The sequence below is a fragment of the Onychostruthus taczanowskii genome, unplaced genomic scaffold (assembly GCF_017590055.1).
Source record: "Onychostruthus taczanowskii isolate IOZ18803 unplaced genomic scaffold, ASM1759005v1 scaffold40, whole genome shotgun sequence".
Taxonomy (NCBI): domain Eukaryota; kingdom Metazoa; phylum Chordata; class Aves; order Passeriformes; family Passeridae; genus Onychostruthus; species Onychostruthus taczanowskii.
Genome location: NW_024501460.1, coordinates 5,454,374 through 5,470,128, shown reverse-complemented (window position 1 = coordinate 5,470,128; position 15,755 = coordinate 5,454,374). Strand labels below are relative to the sequence as shown.

Genomic DNA, 15,755 nt, shown 5'->3' with positions numbered 1-15,755 from the left:
GTATTCTATGGTGCTAAAGTATTAAAAATGCTATCCAAATGATCACAGAAGACCTCTTATATACAAACATGTTTTTTAAAGTTATTCTTTAAAAAATATCCAAGTTAATCACTAGCTATTTTGAATTTACAGATGGTACTGGGCATTGACAACAAATGACTAGATTAATTAGCAGCACCTGATAAAAGGGAAAGTATCTGTTTTAATGAAGATTCTGAATTCCAAATGTTTTTAAAATATGACTATTTCTATAAACAGACAAACACTTGACAAGGAATTTGCAGCACAAATTCTTTGGATACACTAATAATGCTAAGCATAAAGACAAATGTATAGAAAAAAAAAGGAGCTCTCATCTGTCCTTCCAGGAAAATTTTAAAGAAAGCAAAATATGCTTTTATATTTCAATGTTACTGTAACTGGGTCATGAAAAAAATAACTATGGTGCCATATTCCTGTAATTTAGAATCTTGCTTCTAAATGAATTATCTCTATTTTATGGATGCAGGGATTACCAAGGTTAGAAGTTTGGAAGGCCAACTGGCTCAACCTTGGCTGAGCATACTGTGAATTTGAGGACTTCTTTGTGCAAAAAAACCAACTGGCATTGCTTCTATAGGAAAAAGGTTTTGTGAGGCAGTAGCTGTCTCGGAAGTGTAGCTCCCCACTGGTGACACTGGCCTGTGATGACTCTTGCTCAGTGCAGGCAACTGTAAATAATGCTTATATTGCAGTGTGAAAATAATTATATATAAATTTGCACGTTCTCTTTGAGGTATTACTTTGCATATCAGGGGTTTTTGGATGGAGAAAGTATGGCTAGAGTGTTATATATAAAAAAACAGCTCTTAAGTAAAAAAGTGTTCATTATTACAGTGCATATTTAAACTGACTTTAGATATGAAAAGACATGATATGGAGGGGAAGATAGATGCCAGTGTATTACATGCCTAAGTCTTGATTTTCCATGCACACCTCAAGTTAGTGAATTTGTCTGTTTTCTAAAGAAGGAGAGGAGACTGTTGTTTATTCTCTGCACTATAGAAATAATTTGAGATTTATCAGTGAAATAACTAATGCAAAAAGTTTGGGTCTGAATTGAAATACTTTCTATATAGTAAAACCTGGGTTTTGTGATCAGTTCCTGTTCTACAAACAGCTGCATAGGTTAAAGTGAACATGATGATTTTTAATTTTTTTTTAAAATAAGTGTTATTTTGCAGAGTGTTTTGCAAATTACTTCAGTGTTGAATCTAGAGAAATGAGTAAGGGTTTAATACACCATTACCATAAAAATTATGAGGAAAGTAATCCTCAAGGCATATTTTGGAGAGCAAACTGTGATGTGAGATTAGGAAAAGCACTGCAAATAGCAATATCAGATTCACACAGGGACAGAGGGAAAGGAATAAAAAGCAACTGAAAGTGAAGGAGACAGCATGAGAGATGATTTTATTGTTTTCCTAAGAACAAAAGAAGTCCAGCAGGTAGGTAAGGATACACTAAAAACCAATATAGTATCCATAGCTGGAGGAAAATACAGAACAATATGTTCTTCCTCTGCAAAAAGCAGGTGATAGTTTGTTTACCATATTTTTGTAGTTATAATAGAAAGTTGGCAGATTATTTTGTATGACATCTGTGCAGGGGGAAGACTGGAATGCAGAGAGAGAATGGCATTTGTGCTTGTAGAAGGTAATAACTCTTGGTTCCTTTGCTCTTGAGGAGCGACTTTACCAAGTTGTATCATTTCTGCCTAAGTGGAATACTTCAGTTGTGGTCCTTTTTTAGGAAGAAGGTCTGCCTATTCACAGACTTTAAAGAGCAGTGGCAAAATCTGTGGTACAAATAGTTCAGGTTGGTTTAGTATGTGTGTTGTGACCTTAAAGGACACAATTCTTAAGTGTTTTTTCAAGAGTTCAATGGCTACTTCATGCTACAGCCACTGTTGAGATGATGTTTTCTGTAGAAAAATAAAGATCAAGAAGTGGCTTGAGTAAAAAATGACCTTTTAAAATATTTTATTACCCAGTACTAGGAAACTACATATGTTTTTCCTTATCCTGCTTCATTCCAGATTACAGGAAATAGAAGATGCTTACGGAGAAGGTTTTTGTATGTATATTGCTTCAGAAATTGATGTTAACCATGTAATAGAGAAGTTGCTGCTACCCAGCTTTTCTAAAAGAATAAATCTGAATTGCTGAAAGATGGATTTAATTACCTCAACAAAAGCTGCTATTAATGAAGCTGACATTTTCCAAGCCTAAAACGTTTTGTTTTTTCTTTGTTCTCCTTGCCAGAGCATGAGGGATTTTGAAATGGGAGGTGTTTTATTGACCAACTTCAGAGTAATCAGATTAATACCTAGTGTCTGTTACTTTAGTATGCATATGCAAACTGATGGTGCATAGGATCAGTAAGTAACAGAGCTTAAGACAGTGCACATTTTCAAAAGACAACAAAAGCCAATCTAAATCATCAATCCCTTTGATTCAGGAGTTTCAATATCAGTGTAATGTGTTAGGTTGAGTAATTAGTGATTTGATGTTGAAATGTATGTAAGCATTAGATGCATTTCAGGAAAATGGTAATTATTGGGAATGTATCTTCATGCAAATTACACTAGCAGGTGGTATATGTGTGTTAAAACCAGTGATGCAGTGCAGGGTAGTTTTATTTCTGATTGACATGTTTGAAGAATAAAGCTTCAGGAGTTACAAATACTGGTGAAACAAGAAAGCCATTTGAATACATACCTTGCTGCAGAACTTGTACTACTCATGTGCAATGTGCAGACCTAGTAAAAAGCTAATTATGTGTGAAGATCTTGAACATACTTGTATGTACTCTGATTCTTTTTTATTGTTAGGAAGGCACACAGTGGACGAACAGTGTAGAAAGAACCTGTTTTTATGAATAAACTTTAAAACTTTGAAATTTGGAAGAATCTTTGCCAAGCACAGTTACCAGCAATCCCACAGCTTTATTTGTACCCCACAGCCTGGTTACAAAAGTGAATGGGAGAGTGTAGTCATGGAAGCTGCATTGATATTAAATAAGAAATGAGTTTAGGTTTAGACTAAAGATGAAGAGACTTGAGACCCAAACAGAGAAATACCTTTTTCCATCTGGAAAAAATAGTTAATCTGATAATAAATCTCTTAAAGAAATGCAGTGTCACAACTAAGAGGCAGCTGTGCAAGCACCGAGGTTGATTAATTAGGGGAAAGTTCTGTATCACCAGCTTTTCTAGATCAAGTATTGAGAGAAGTCCTATTGCAGGTTGAGTGACAGGGACACACATTCCTCTAAGACATGTTGGCATTGAGGTAAGGAATACAGAAGGAGCCTGCAAATAATGTTGTTCTTAACTGTGATTTAGAATTTTTTAACATCTTTGTATTTGAAAACAAAAATTCAGTCATGGTCTTTTATCCAGGAGCTTTATTTCTTATGGAAATAAGCTTTTGGTGCAAGCGTGAGAGGAGCCGGGTAGGAGGCTCTAAGTATGTATTGTGCCTTCTTGGATTCCAGAGAAAGCTCTTGCTACTATATTTAGAACTAGCATCCCAGGACTTCTAAGAGGAAGAAGGAAGAAGAGACTGCTACTGAGTAAGTTTCTAAGAGCTGAGGTCTGTGTCCCTTCTTACTGAGGTTTGGTCAGCTCTACAGCAGCAGACTTGGTGCTTCTGTAAGCAGTAGGCTGCTGAAAAGCATTGTTTAGTGTTGGTAGATGAAACTGTTGTAGAATTAAATGAAATTTGATAAACTGACTACAGCATACCAAGTTCACTCTTCAACTGTCCTATGGTTTTCTGTTTTCTGCTCCTCCTTCACATTACAATTCCCATTTCTGCAGTTTGCTTAGCTGTGTTCTCTAACACTTGGAGTGCAGTTTTGCTGTGACCTACTCTCTCCTTAAGACACTCTTTTTAGATAAAATATTTTGAATCTTTATCAGTCATTTGTACTCGAGCACTGTTGAAGGTCCAGTTTCTCCTGCTTTGAGAGCAAGTCTGTAGTCCTAATGCTTAATATTGACAAAGTCTTTATTATTCTCGCTGAAGGACAAAGTGACAATGTTTCTGTTGGCCTTATCCTTTAAGTAAATAGTTGTCAAGCTGTTGAAGCTGTGAGGTAGCTTTAGATTATTTCTACATTTTCATAAATTATCACACCCAAAATATGGGCATCTTTGGTTGAGAGTTTTTCCTTTCCTGTTGCCAGAGTTGCCAATAAAAAGTATGCATTTCAGTTGTCTATATTTTTTTTATTTAGCAAAACATTGGTAGCACCAAGTTTTGGACCTTCACATTTTGTACTGCAGTGGAGAGATATAACCAAGAGAATTTGGCAAGTGCAGACAGAATATTTACCTCTGGGAAAAAAACATCCAGGATTTGCCTCCTAACATGTAGTTTTTACAAATAAACTGAAGATGGGAAGAATTTCCTTTGGCGTTCTCTATGTGGGTGATGCTGAAATCTTCTAGTAATGATAAAATTTTTAGTAACTTAACAAACATAGTAATACTTATGTAATAGCTTTGACTGCCAAATATGTTCATTCTAAATTCAATGCTAGTGGTTTTTAATAGTTTCTTCTGATTAGGACCTTTTCCTTTTAAGATGATAAGCCTATTTGATGCTACTTGTTCTTATTTCTAAAGAAGGAAAACTGTGTTTGGTAAGAATCCATTGTTGCAGCTGATTGTTTCTATTATGTTTGTACAGATATTATCAGCTTTGCATGGATTTTTATTCTGCCTTTGTGCAAAGTAGAAAATGTATGTCTGTCTTACCTTGGTGTAAATAAAAGGCTAGAACTGTTGTGAACAGTGAGTTGATAAAATGAGATTTAAGATTTTCTAAGCATTCTTGCAATAGCTAGGTGACTGTAATTAGGGGAAAGCAGTTGGTGAATTCTGCAGTAGGCTGTAACTTGCATTGCAACTGTTGTAACTATTTCTCTGTAAATTATATCTGGAAAGGTCTGTGACACTGACAGTTTAACATCAATCGTCAGTGACGGCTTGTGAGGAAGTCTCAGGCAAACTGTTTATCCAGGGAGTTAATTCTCTAAAGCAAAGTGACTTTGTCACAGGTCCTCCCTCCACACCCGTTTCCCTGATGTCCTTTACGGAAAAGGCTTCTTACAAAGATGTGCGTTCTGCTTGCAGTGATCTGCACTTTTGAATACATCATAAAGGAGTTGCACATACAGTGATTAGTTTGTTTAATGTAGGTACAAGGTATAAAACTTCCTGAAATGGTTTTTCAGGAGGTGGCTGTGCAGCCAGGCATGGCACGCTCCATAGCTGTGATTCCCTGGAATCACTGGCATTGATGAGAATGCCGTAATTAAACTATTTTGTCTATTGTCTTTGCTAAGACCATGAAAGGATGTGAAACTTAAAGCTGATGATAAATAATGAGCTTCACTGGGACAACTGTAATTTTATAGGCAACTTGATTAGACATTTATATACAGGGTGAATTAAAATGTGAATTATAAACCGCAGGCCACTATATTAATTGAATGTTACAGATAGCTTCAGTTAGCTCTTGCATGACTTGTGTCCAGGAATCCTAAAGGAATGGGCAGCCTTTGATTGAAATAGAGCTTGGGAAAAGAGAAATGTTAATATTTGTTTTAGCACAGCTCTTAAATTTTTGAAAGGAGGGTTGAGCTATGCAGTTCTCTTTATTGCAGTGCTAGCATGAAGAACCACAGAAAGTGCATTAGTCACTTATGGGACTCCTGCTCATAACATGAATGTGTTCCAACCTCACTGCACACACTGCTGCCTCCAAAGGAGGTTGGGTGTGGCTGTGGGCTGTGAAGTGATGATCCTGTATGAGCTCATCCTGCTGGTACTGACTGCCTGAAGACAGTTGAGTTGGTGGACTCTGTATTGTCAGGCATTGGGCCAGATCAGGTATCATCCCTCATTGCAGAGCTGTCAAAAGCAACACAAAAGCTGCATCATCTGCTGAAGCTAATTTGACAGGAAGGCAGTAATCTGCCCGCATCTCATCCACTTTTATTTGGTACAGCTCTGGCTTCCAGAACAATATATATGAAATACAGCCCTCACCATGGCCAGTCCTGTACTGTACAGACACTCTGGTCAGTCACGCTGTAAGGATGCAGCAGCTCAGTTTACAGCAATTCATCGGCTGTTAATCCAATCAGTCTGCTCTGCTAATCAAATCAGTCAGCTCAGAGCATGTGACAGCGGGCTTATGTGTGCTCTCCCAGGCTCCTGTCAATGGAGCAACATGGAGCTGCAGTGAAGGGGAACTCTGGGATTTATATGATATCCTACTCTAACTTCTTAATGATGCTGTTTGATCTTAAGCCATACAATATTGGTTTTTTGCATTCTTTTCTATATAGATTTTGATATTCTATGTGTATGTGTTAAACTGTTTTTCAAATTTCCCTGCTGGTGCTAACTGCAGTGAGCAATACTCTGACTTGGCCTTAAGTCATCCTGTGGGAAATTATGTATTTTCTATTAAAATGTGTACATGTAAGATTTTAGTGCACATTTTACCGACCTTCAGGTGTGTTTTGACATCCTGATCAAATAGCTTTTTGAATAACTGTTTTCCCAAAACTACTTCAAGCAAAACATGGCACTTAATGTTTGGGGTTTTTTTGTGGTATGCTGCGACTTTTTAATGTAGAATGCATTTATTTTATTTACAATAAAAAGTATTTGAATACTGTTTATCACTGACTTCTGCAAGATTTTAATAAATGGAACATACAACCACTTGTAAACATTGCTGATTGCTTATGGGGGATCATTTAGGTCCCATTTGTGTATGAATTAGTTTCCAGTTTAAGGAAGGGTGACTGTTCACTTGTTGTGCATACATATGTCATGCAAGACTTGCATTTACTCCAGCTTTCTGTCTCTGACTTGGGGAATATCTTCAGTAGTAATTTGGCTCAAGTGGAGCAAATCAGTGGAGTGAAGCAGTTGGGGCTGTGGCCCCCACCTCTATACAGTCTGCTGTGCAGCACTTTTATTTTGGGCTAGATTTAGTGGTGCCTCTCAGGATCAAATATCCATGCCACTACATGTATTGAAACTGTTCAGAAGTGTTACTTGTTTGGATCTGTGTGCCCCCTTAGGGGCTGAAGCATGACAGATGCATTGGTACATTTCCATTTCCAGTTTATACTTCTCCATAAAAATCCACATCCTGTATACCAAAACTGGTCTGTGAATAAAACCATTCCACAGTAAGCAGGAATAGTGCAGAGGGAGGGATTTGCTTCCAAATTGCACTACTGCTCTGAACAAAAACAGTAATGTAAACATAGCCTTCAGCTAACAGAACAAGGCCTTCTCCTGTATTTTACAGACAACAGGTAGGGTATGAAGCCAATAGATTCTGTTCTGTAAACTTCAAATTAATTTAGCCTGACATGAGTGTGAGGACAGAAAAGAACATGATGGGAATGTACAATGCATTTATTATAAACAAGGCAATACTCATTGACTATTTAGCTGTCCACATTTTGGTCTTTCTGGTTTTTGTTGCCTTCCCACCCCTGGCAGATGTACCTTTAGTTTAATTTCTTCAGATATTCCAAGTATGATCTTTTTAATATATATACATATACAATGGCTAAGAGCATGCATTATATCGAGTTTACAAAGGTGCCCAAATTATAATGCTTTAGACTGAGAATATTCTTTTGTATTTCATGCTTTTATTGACCTGAACTAAGGAGCTTGCATCAGGGATTAAGAATGCATGTCCTTTTCCTGACAATGAGGTTACTGGACCAGTCCAGCCTATAGGTGTTTGTTGTCCTCCGTTGAAAGTTGCAGTCCTCTTAGATGTGTCAGAAAATACTGCATATGTGGCTGCTCTCCAAACCAGTTATTTCAGGATGCCTACATTAACTCAGGTATTCTTAATATCTAAACCAGGTCACTTTGACAGAACTGCATTAGGGAATAATTACAGAAGAAGTTGTGCTGACAGATGGGGAGGAGCTGTTGTCTCTGAGCACAGGACAGGGAGGAGTTGGAGTGTTGTCATTTTCACCTGGTGCAGCTATAGATAGACAGCACTTCAGGCTGCAAACATATTACTTTTGTTTGTTTGTTTGTTGGGAATTTTTTTGAGTGTAAATTCTGTATCATTTGCTAACACAAGCAATTAAAATCCTCAGTGAGGGAGATCGAGCATGAACCAATTTTACCACATTCATGGAAGGAAGGGAAATTTACCATGTTACAGATGGGAAATCTCAGGTATAGTTGTGGTGGGTGGGACTGTATTTTGTGCATTTCAGTGTTGGATTATGCTTCTGAACAGCTCATTGCTTTTCTGTCAGTTCTTCTGCTGCCTGAGTTTTTGAGTGTCATTGATCAGTGCCCCTCAGGTGGGGAAAGTGATAACTTAGCATGCTAAAATAAACTAGGAGATGTTGCTTTTTTTGCACCCCAGGTAGTTTGCCTGATAACTTTCCCTCACACCTGTTTTATCTTTTTTTATGTTATTTTGTCTTTTGTTGTGATTCTTCTACAGTACTTAAAAACTAACCGTTAATGGCAAATCCTGCTGTACAGAACCTTTTAATCTCTAAAAATAAGTACTAGCCCATGGTATGGGACAGGACACGGGGCACTGTAAAAGTGGTAGTTGTCACAAAGTGCTAGTCAGCATTTCTAGTGTGATTGTGGCAAACGATGTATCTTGCTCCCAGCTCTGGGTGAGAAAAACGTATATAGCTGTTATCATCAGCAAAAGTATTGAGGCAGAATATTCCTGAGCAGTTTTTCAAGTGCTTCTAGGGGAGTCAGACTAACCAAATTGAGTGAATGCAAAAAAAGAAGTCCCTCACTAAAGCTCTGAATCTGCATGATAAATTGTGTATCACAGGTTAATTGTTGTAATTTTTGTGCTGTAAATAAAACAGAAGATGTATTCAAGAATAAATGAAGGGTTACAAAAAAACCCCCTTTTAATCAAAAAGAGCAATGTCAAAGTAGGTTTTGTTGCAGGCTTGGACAATACAGCTAAATATAACTGTTTTCTTTATGCATTTCTGCTTGCTCCATAAATCATCAGGTTAAGAATGGATTTTTGTGTCTCCTGTTCTAGAGTTCATCTATTATCTCTGCAAGGTATCTGGTTTTTTGGATGACAGGGATGGCTTCCTACTTGAAAAGGGCATGTCCTTAAAGGATGGCCTTTCAGTATGGTAAGACAGTGGTAGAACTTTGTGCTCAGTAATTGATGCTGTTCCTTACAAAGATTTTGTATTGGAGAATAAAAATACCTTGGTAGTAGTAGAGATCTTCCTCTGAGAATCGTGCTCTTAAAGTCTATTTTAGAAGGTCAAGAGAGGCAGAGAGGATAAGCGAGACTAGCGGTAACTGCTTTTTTGACGAGATAGGAGGTTTGATTCATGAGTTTGTTCTTAGTTTTTAATTTAACATTTCTGACTTAATATTTGAAGGTCTTTTTACTCAGGCTTTACTAAGAAAAAATTGAAGGCATGTTTCTCCACCATGACTTTCTTCAACTCTTGGAGTTGCATTTTCTTTTAAGATATCTTTAAATAGTTTTGTGGGAAAACAAATTTCATTTTTCTAGCTGCATTGGTTTTCAATCCCAGTAACTATTAGAAAGTTAAATAATCAGAATAAAAATAGTTTTAATGTATTTTAAGATTTTAAGTAAAATTTGGACAATTTATATTGCATGTCTCTCTATAGAATTCATTGAACTGATTAACAAGGCAATGGTAGAGCTTGTTTGTATTTGAGTCTTATTTTTGTGGTGTTGATTTAGTTGAGATTTTTTTAGACCTGTGCAGACAGAGCTGTGCAACATCCTGATGACACAGTACAACACCTGCAGGGTATCACATGCAGTCGAAGGGTATGTCCTTGCTGCTGTATTGCTGCTACATAATCTCAGCTATATTGCTGCTGAGATGATAATAATAGTAATCATTTAACCCTACTGTTGAAAACCAGGGAGTACATTATGATGGCATACCACGTGTAAAATTGGGATACACTCTTAAGAAAATCTGTAGTCAGCAGTCATGTGATTTGGTAATAAATCATATACCATATATGTACACTGTTTATATGTGCACCATACGTCCTTGTATTTTCCTCCCATCCTTCTAAACTGTTCTGTAGACATTCCATTGGGTTAATGCCACTCCTGTAAATGTCACTCTTTCTTCAGAGGTTCTTCTAGGTAGGTGTGATCTTGGCTTCTATGCATGGGTTTTTTTCATGAAGGGCTGGGAGTTAAATTAATAAATAACGGTCCCAAACACCTGCCTTTTTTTATTACCAAAAAGAAGAGAGAGATGAGTAAGAAAGCTGTATCAGTCCCATAACTGAAATTAAGTGGGATGGAGGATTTACCAGAAGAATCAGCCTGGGTAGAAAAAATGAAATAAAAAGGGGAAACCCTAAGACTAGCTTTGCACTTAAATCTTTTTCAGTAAAATAATTCCCTTTCCACAGGATTAGCATGATTGGCATAAATTTTAGTCTGAGGCATGAGCCTGTGTCCCTGCAGCTGCTGCTCTCTGCTGCTGTCTGCCCTGCCTGCTTTACCCCAGTGCCTGAATTCCTCCAGCCCGTGGGTCCCACATGCAGTTGTAAGATGTGCATGCTTAATACTTGTGACATAAATATCATCTCTGTTTGCAGATAAGTGAAGCATGGTAATTTGTTCAAGTATGTGTATCAAAGGCTCTGGCAAAAACAAATTCTCTGTTTTCACAAGAAGGCTCTAAAAAAATCATCTGAATTTGCCCCAGTTCCTAAGCTATTTCGTGTTGTTCCTGGTAGCTACAGGTTAGCTCACTGTAAGTAAGAGATTCTCACATATGCCTTATGCTAAGCAAGCAAATTATTCAAGCAATATCAAATTGATTAGTTTGGTAAGGTAAACACCCTGTATTTATACAACATATTTAAACATGACTTCTGTATTGAGTGAGGGAAATCATGTCCATGTTAAAGTTGGTGCAAGAGCTTCTCTGAGGCCAGTGCTGATTGTCAATTTTAAGATGTCATTTTCAGATTCTTGTACATGCAAACGACTTGGTGAAGAACAATTTTGGTACTCTAGAACATGTTTTTGAGATAAAAGTAATAATCTAAAGTTTGAAGCGAAGGATTTCCAGTCAGCAGTGAAAGACTGTAACACTATAGAACTACAGTACAGATTACAAAACTGCAAGACTGTTTTATCTAAACTTAACAAATTATTTACATGCAGATCACTTTTTTGAGTTGTATATCTCCCCATGCCTAATGGTTATTTTTGCTTTTTAACAGGTAGAGAGAATTGTTGACAAGAGGAAAAACAAGAAAGGAAAAACAGAGTATTTGGTGCGATGGAAAGGTTACGACAGCGAAGATGATACTTGGGAGCCAGAACAGCACCTTGTCAACTGTGAGGAATATATACATGAATTTAACAGACGCCACAATGAAAAGCAGAAAGAAAGCACATTAACCAGGACAAACAGGACCTCTCCAAATAATGCCAGAAAACAAATTTCTAGGTCTACCAATAGTTCTTTTTCAAAGACATCTTCTAAATCTTTAGTTATGACTAAAGAACACGAGTCAAAAAATAGTCAGCTTTTTTCTGCCACACAGAAGTTCCGGAAAAACAATTCACCATCGCTTTCTGGACGTAAAAATATGGACCTTGCAAAATCAGGTATTAAAATCCTAGTGCCCAAAAGTCCAATTAAGAGCCGGACAACAGTTGATGGCTTCCAGAATGAAAGCCCAGATAAAATGGACCATATAGAGCAAGATCAAGATGACTCTGTAGCACCAGAAGTAGCAGCAGAAAAACCTGTGGGAGCTTTGTTAGGACCTGGTGCAGAGCGTGCTAGGATGGGGAGCCGACCACGGATACATCCATTAGTGCCACAATTGCCAGTGCCAGTAAAAGCCACAATTGCATCAGCATTAACAATAAATGGAAAAGGTAGGTGTACAAGTCATCATTTTGGTGGTGATTTTTCATTTGACTGGAGTTTTTTTACAGTTGAGATGCAGACAAATTACATACTCTGCTTCAGCCATGATAAATCAAGTCTGGAGAACTTCACTTTATTTTGCGTAACTATATAACTACAAAGCCGTTTTATTTGAATTTTACAGTTTTTGGTTTCCTTGCAGAGGTGTACTGGTATTTGTGTTTTTAGAATCACCATCAGATACATCTGTGTTTGCCTTGACATTGTGAGGTACACATATTTAGTGTACCATTTCCAGATATTACATCATTGCTTTAAGTTTATTTAAATAGGTCAAATTTGGTATGAATATTAGAAATATTAATTATGGGAGGAGATGAATGGTGTGAGCAAAGATTCTTCATAACAGTTTATACATCTGTTATATATGTTGCTTGGAGAAAAAAACAGTGAGAGTGATGTTGCTTAAAAAACAAAGTTAATTAGCTTTGTTTCTGTGAAAATTTGAGCCAGTTGTGGAAATACGTATGCCTTCTGCCTGGATTGAAATTTCTTTTCATTATATTTTATCAATATTTTGTTGTTTATACCTCATTGATATTGAAAACTTATTTAGGAGTGATGTTGGCTTGCTAATGTCTAAGTAGGTCACAGTTGATTCAATTTGTACTGTAAAATTTGTGACACCAAAGTAACCCAAACTGCTCTTCTAGGAGGGAGCTGTTTGTCCCCCATCCAGCTGAGACTCTCGTTTAAGATTTCTTGGTCCTTATTGTTGTGCTCCAAACCTTTGTTCTTGCCTGACAGACTCAGCTGTGTGGTCACAAGTGTTCTCATAAGCAGGCTTTTGAGGCTAAATTTCCCAATCTAAATTTTCAAGTAAAGACTGCGCCCTCAAATAAAATGCAGCAGGTCAAATGTGCAGGTGTGCTGTTGATGACGGCTTGCTGGAAAAATTGTCTGGAATTTTTTGAGGATTGGACCTGCCAAAAAACACACTTAGAGACACTGGATAGGGAAAAAACGTGCTAGAGACTTTGGGAGAGTTTGTGTTGGGTACCCCACTGTTGCTTGCATTGAGATTTTCGTAAAGAACAGCTGCAGCTGGAGAGGTTGCGAAGCAGTGGACAAGGGAGGAATTTGCTCCTGGAGCTGCGGTGTCAGGTCATGGACCAACCCATTTTGCTGCAGATGAACTAGGTAACCATGGTAATGCACACACAGATGCCAGGAATATCTCTTGCTTTGCATGGGCAAAAGGAGGAATGCAAATCTCAGAGGATATAAACAAAGCTATGGGGAAGATGCAGGAGATACCAGGATGAGAGTTCTCTGAGCAGGTGAGGTAGAGGAGTGTGTTTTTACGTGGGATGCTTTTATGATAGATTATAGGCATTTTGGAGTATGGTGGGGTTCTAGTGAAGTGATTGGTAAGTTCTGCCTTTGGCATCTCGTTTTTTTTTTACCTCCAGGAAAAATATCTGGGGCATGAAGGATCTTTTTGGGTAGATCAGATTAAATTGTTCCCACCAGCCTCTCACTTTGGTAACAGTGGTATGGCAAGGGCCCAGTTACAGGGCATCAAATGGAATCAGAAAGGCCTGCAGAGGAAAGGGAGTGACACAGAAGGTGTTGGGTAAAATTCGTTCCTGTTTCACTGCTGTGTGAAAATTTCCTCAACTGCCACCTCCTCCTTCTCCTCTTCCAGGCATTTGTCTGAGCAACTAACAAGGAAAGCTGTTGACTGGCTCTAGGGATGATGACAATACAAGAGTTTTCTCACACTTACGTGTTCATGAGATCCTAAAGGTGTAGATCAAAAAAGGAGAGCCAAGGAGACAGTCACAATACGCGGCTGATGAAACATACACAATATGTTCCACCTTCTGTCTGCTGCTGGAGGCATATCAGTGCATTAACTGAGGCTTTCCCTGATACACCACTGCCAATCCCCAAGCTGAGCTGTGCATATCTGCTGGGAGATGGATGCTAAATATCCATATTTATTGGGGTTTTATTTTGTTCACCTGCAACACTTTTGGGGGTAACCTTCCTATCATGCAGACTTTCTGTGATTATAAAGCTTGAAAAAAAAGTTGTTAAAAAAAAATACTTTATACTTATATCTGACACCAGTATCTCTTCCTGACTTTTCAGGATTTCTTTGACATATCTTACTCATGAAGGAGCCCAGGCTCCAACTCAGCCATTATGCATGGCCTGAGTGGATTTATTTAGGGAGAAGCAAAGAGAGACAGCCCTGTCTTCTAGAGCTCTCCTGGCCTTGGAGCTTCCTGAGCTGACCCATTTGCTGTCCTTTCACTCCTTGAAGATGGATTCTTTTCCTTGCTGTTTTTATTTTTAACTTCACGCTGCAACTCATTAAAAGTGTAGTAAATAGGTGCTTCCCTCCCCTGCATGGGGCTGCTGCAGTTCAGGATCCTGTTTTGCTCCTTACTCAGGACATTCCTTCAGTCTTAAATGGACACCTCATCACATTTTCAGCACGACCTCAGGAATCGTATATCATGAGGGGTATTTATTGCACAGAAATGCATCTTCATGTGCACCAGATCTGACATATTAATAATACAGATGATAGAGCTGGCATTTGGAGCACTCTTTCCGAACTTCCCACCTCCTCCACGTACACCTTCTGTTAATTTTAAGAGTTCCTACTACCACTTGGAGGATGCTGTCAGGAAGACAAAAGCATGTTTTGAAAAATAACTTCTTACTTACTTGAGCTGGTTTAGGAATTTCTAATTGAGATGTTTTTCTTGGTAAACTGAATTAGTCAAAACAGAAATCACTAGCCATAAAGCATAATTTTGAAAGATTGTAGAAAAATACAGATTACACTTCAAAAAAATTTTAGACAACTTTTAAAATTAAAACTGAATTACATTTTTTTAAAGTAATACCGGAAAAATAAATTAAAGTTTAATATGAAAACAGTGTTCCTGATTTTGAGTATGCTGCTATGACTGTTTAGTACTGTGACTCAGGTTGATCTTTAAGTCCTTGCTCAGGATGGTGAAACTACTCCGTGTTTAGTCTGTTATATGTTTGTTTTCCCCAGCCTTGACTTTACCTTTTTTTTTTTTTGTTTAATCTATAAGAGAAGTGCAAACCAAAAATCCCAGAAACAAGTATGCATATGAAAATGCCATGACAGTAATTACTAGGAAATATTAGTGTTATTGTAGCACCTAATCCTGATTTTCCTGAGACAAACTTCAATGGTGCAGTTCATGTTCCAAAATCTTACAGTCTCAGAAGAGGCAATCAGCAAATACCTGTTGAAATATACAGGGGTTCTGGGGAATAAAATATCAGTCATGTTTACTCCAGGAGCTGGCAGTCTCAGCATACTGAAATCAAGCTGCTATCAAAAAGAGCATTGTGTTGAATGTTCATATGTTAAAGGCTTGGCCTTGAAAACTGAGTCAATGGAGTAATATGTACATATACAAGGCTAAGTATGAGGGTGATGTATGGAAGAAGTGAGGACAGATCACTGAATTGAACATTGCTGTGGTTCTGGTATTTTGAAATAAATGGTGATCATCAGCTGTTACTAAAAGTTAATAAAAGCAGTCCTGAAATGGATGAACAAAGTAGAAAGACAACAGCAAAGAAATTAAATGTCGTGGAGAAGGTGTTAGTGGCACCTACAGGCATAAGGCATATTACTCAAAACTAAGCAAGACAAAAAGTGTCTTTGTGTCTAACAACAGGTTCTGATA

The 15,755-nt window shown here is 37.7% G+C and overlaps 1 protein-coding gene across 1 annotated transcript in view; it reads left to right on the top strand.

The window, feature by feature from the left end:
- The window catches only part of CDYL (chromodomain Y like), a 105,988-nt gene that overhangs the window by 35,422 nt on the left and 54,811 nt on the right, over positions 1-15,755 (top strand). Inside the window, exon 2 of the mRNA XM_041413288.1 lies at positions 11,348-12,014. Within this exon, the coding sequence (XP_041269222.1) occupies positions 11,348-12,014 (667 nt within the window). The remainder of the gene's footprint in view (positions 1-11,347; positions 12,015-15,755) is intronic.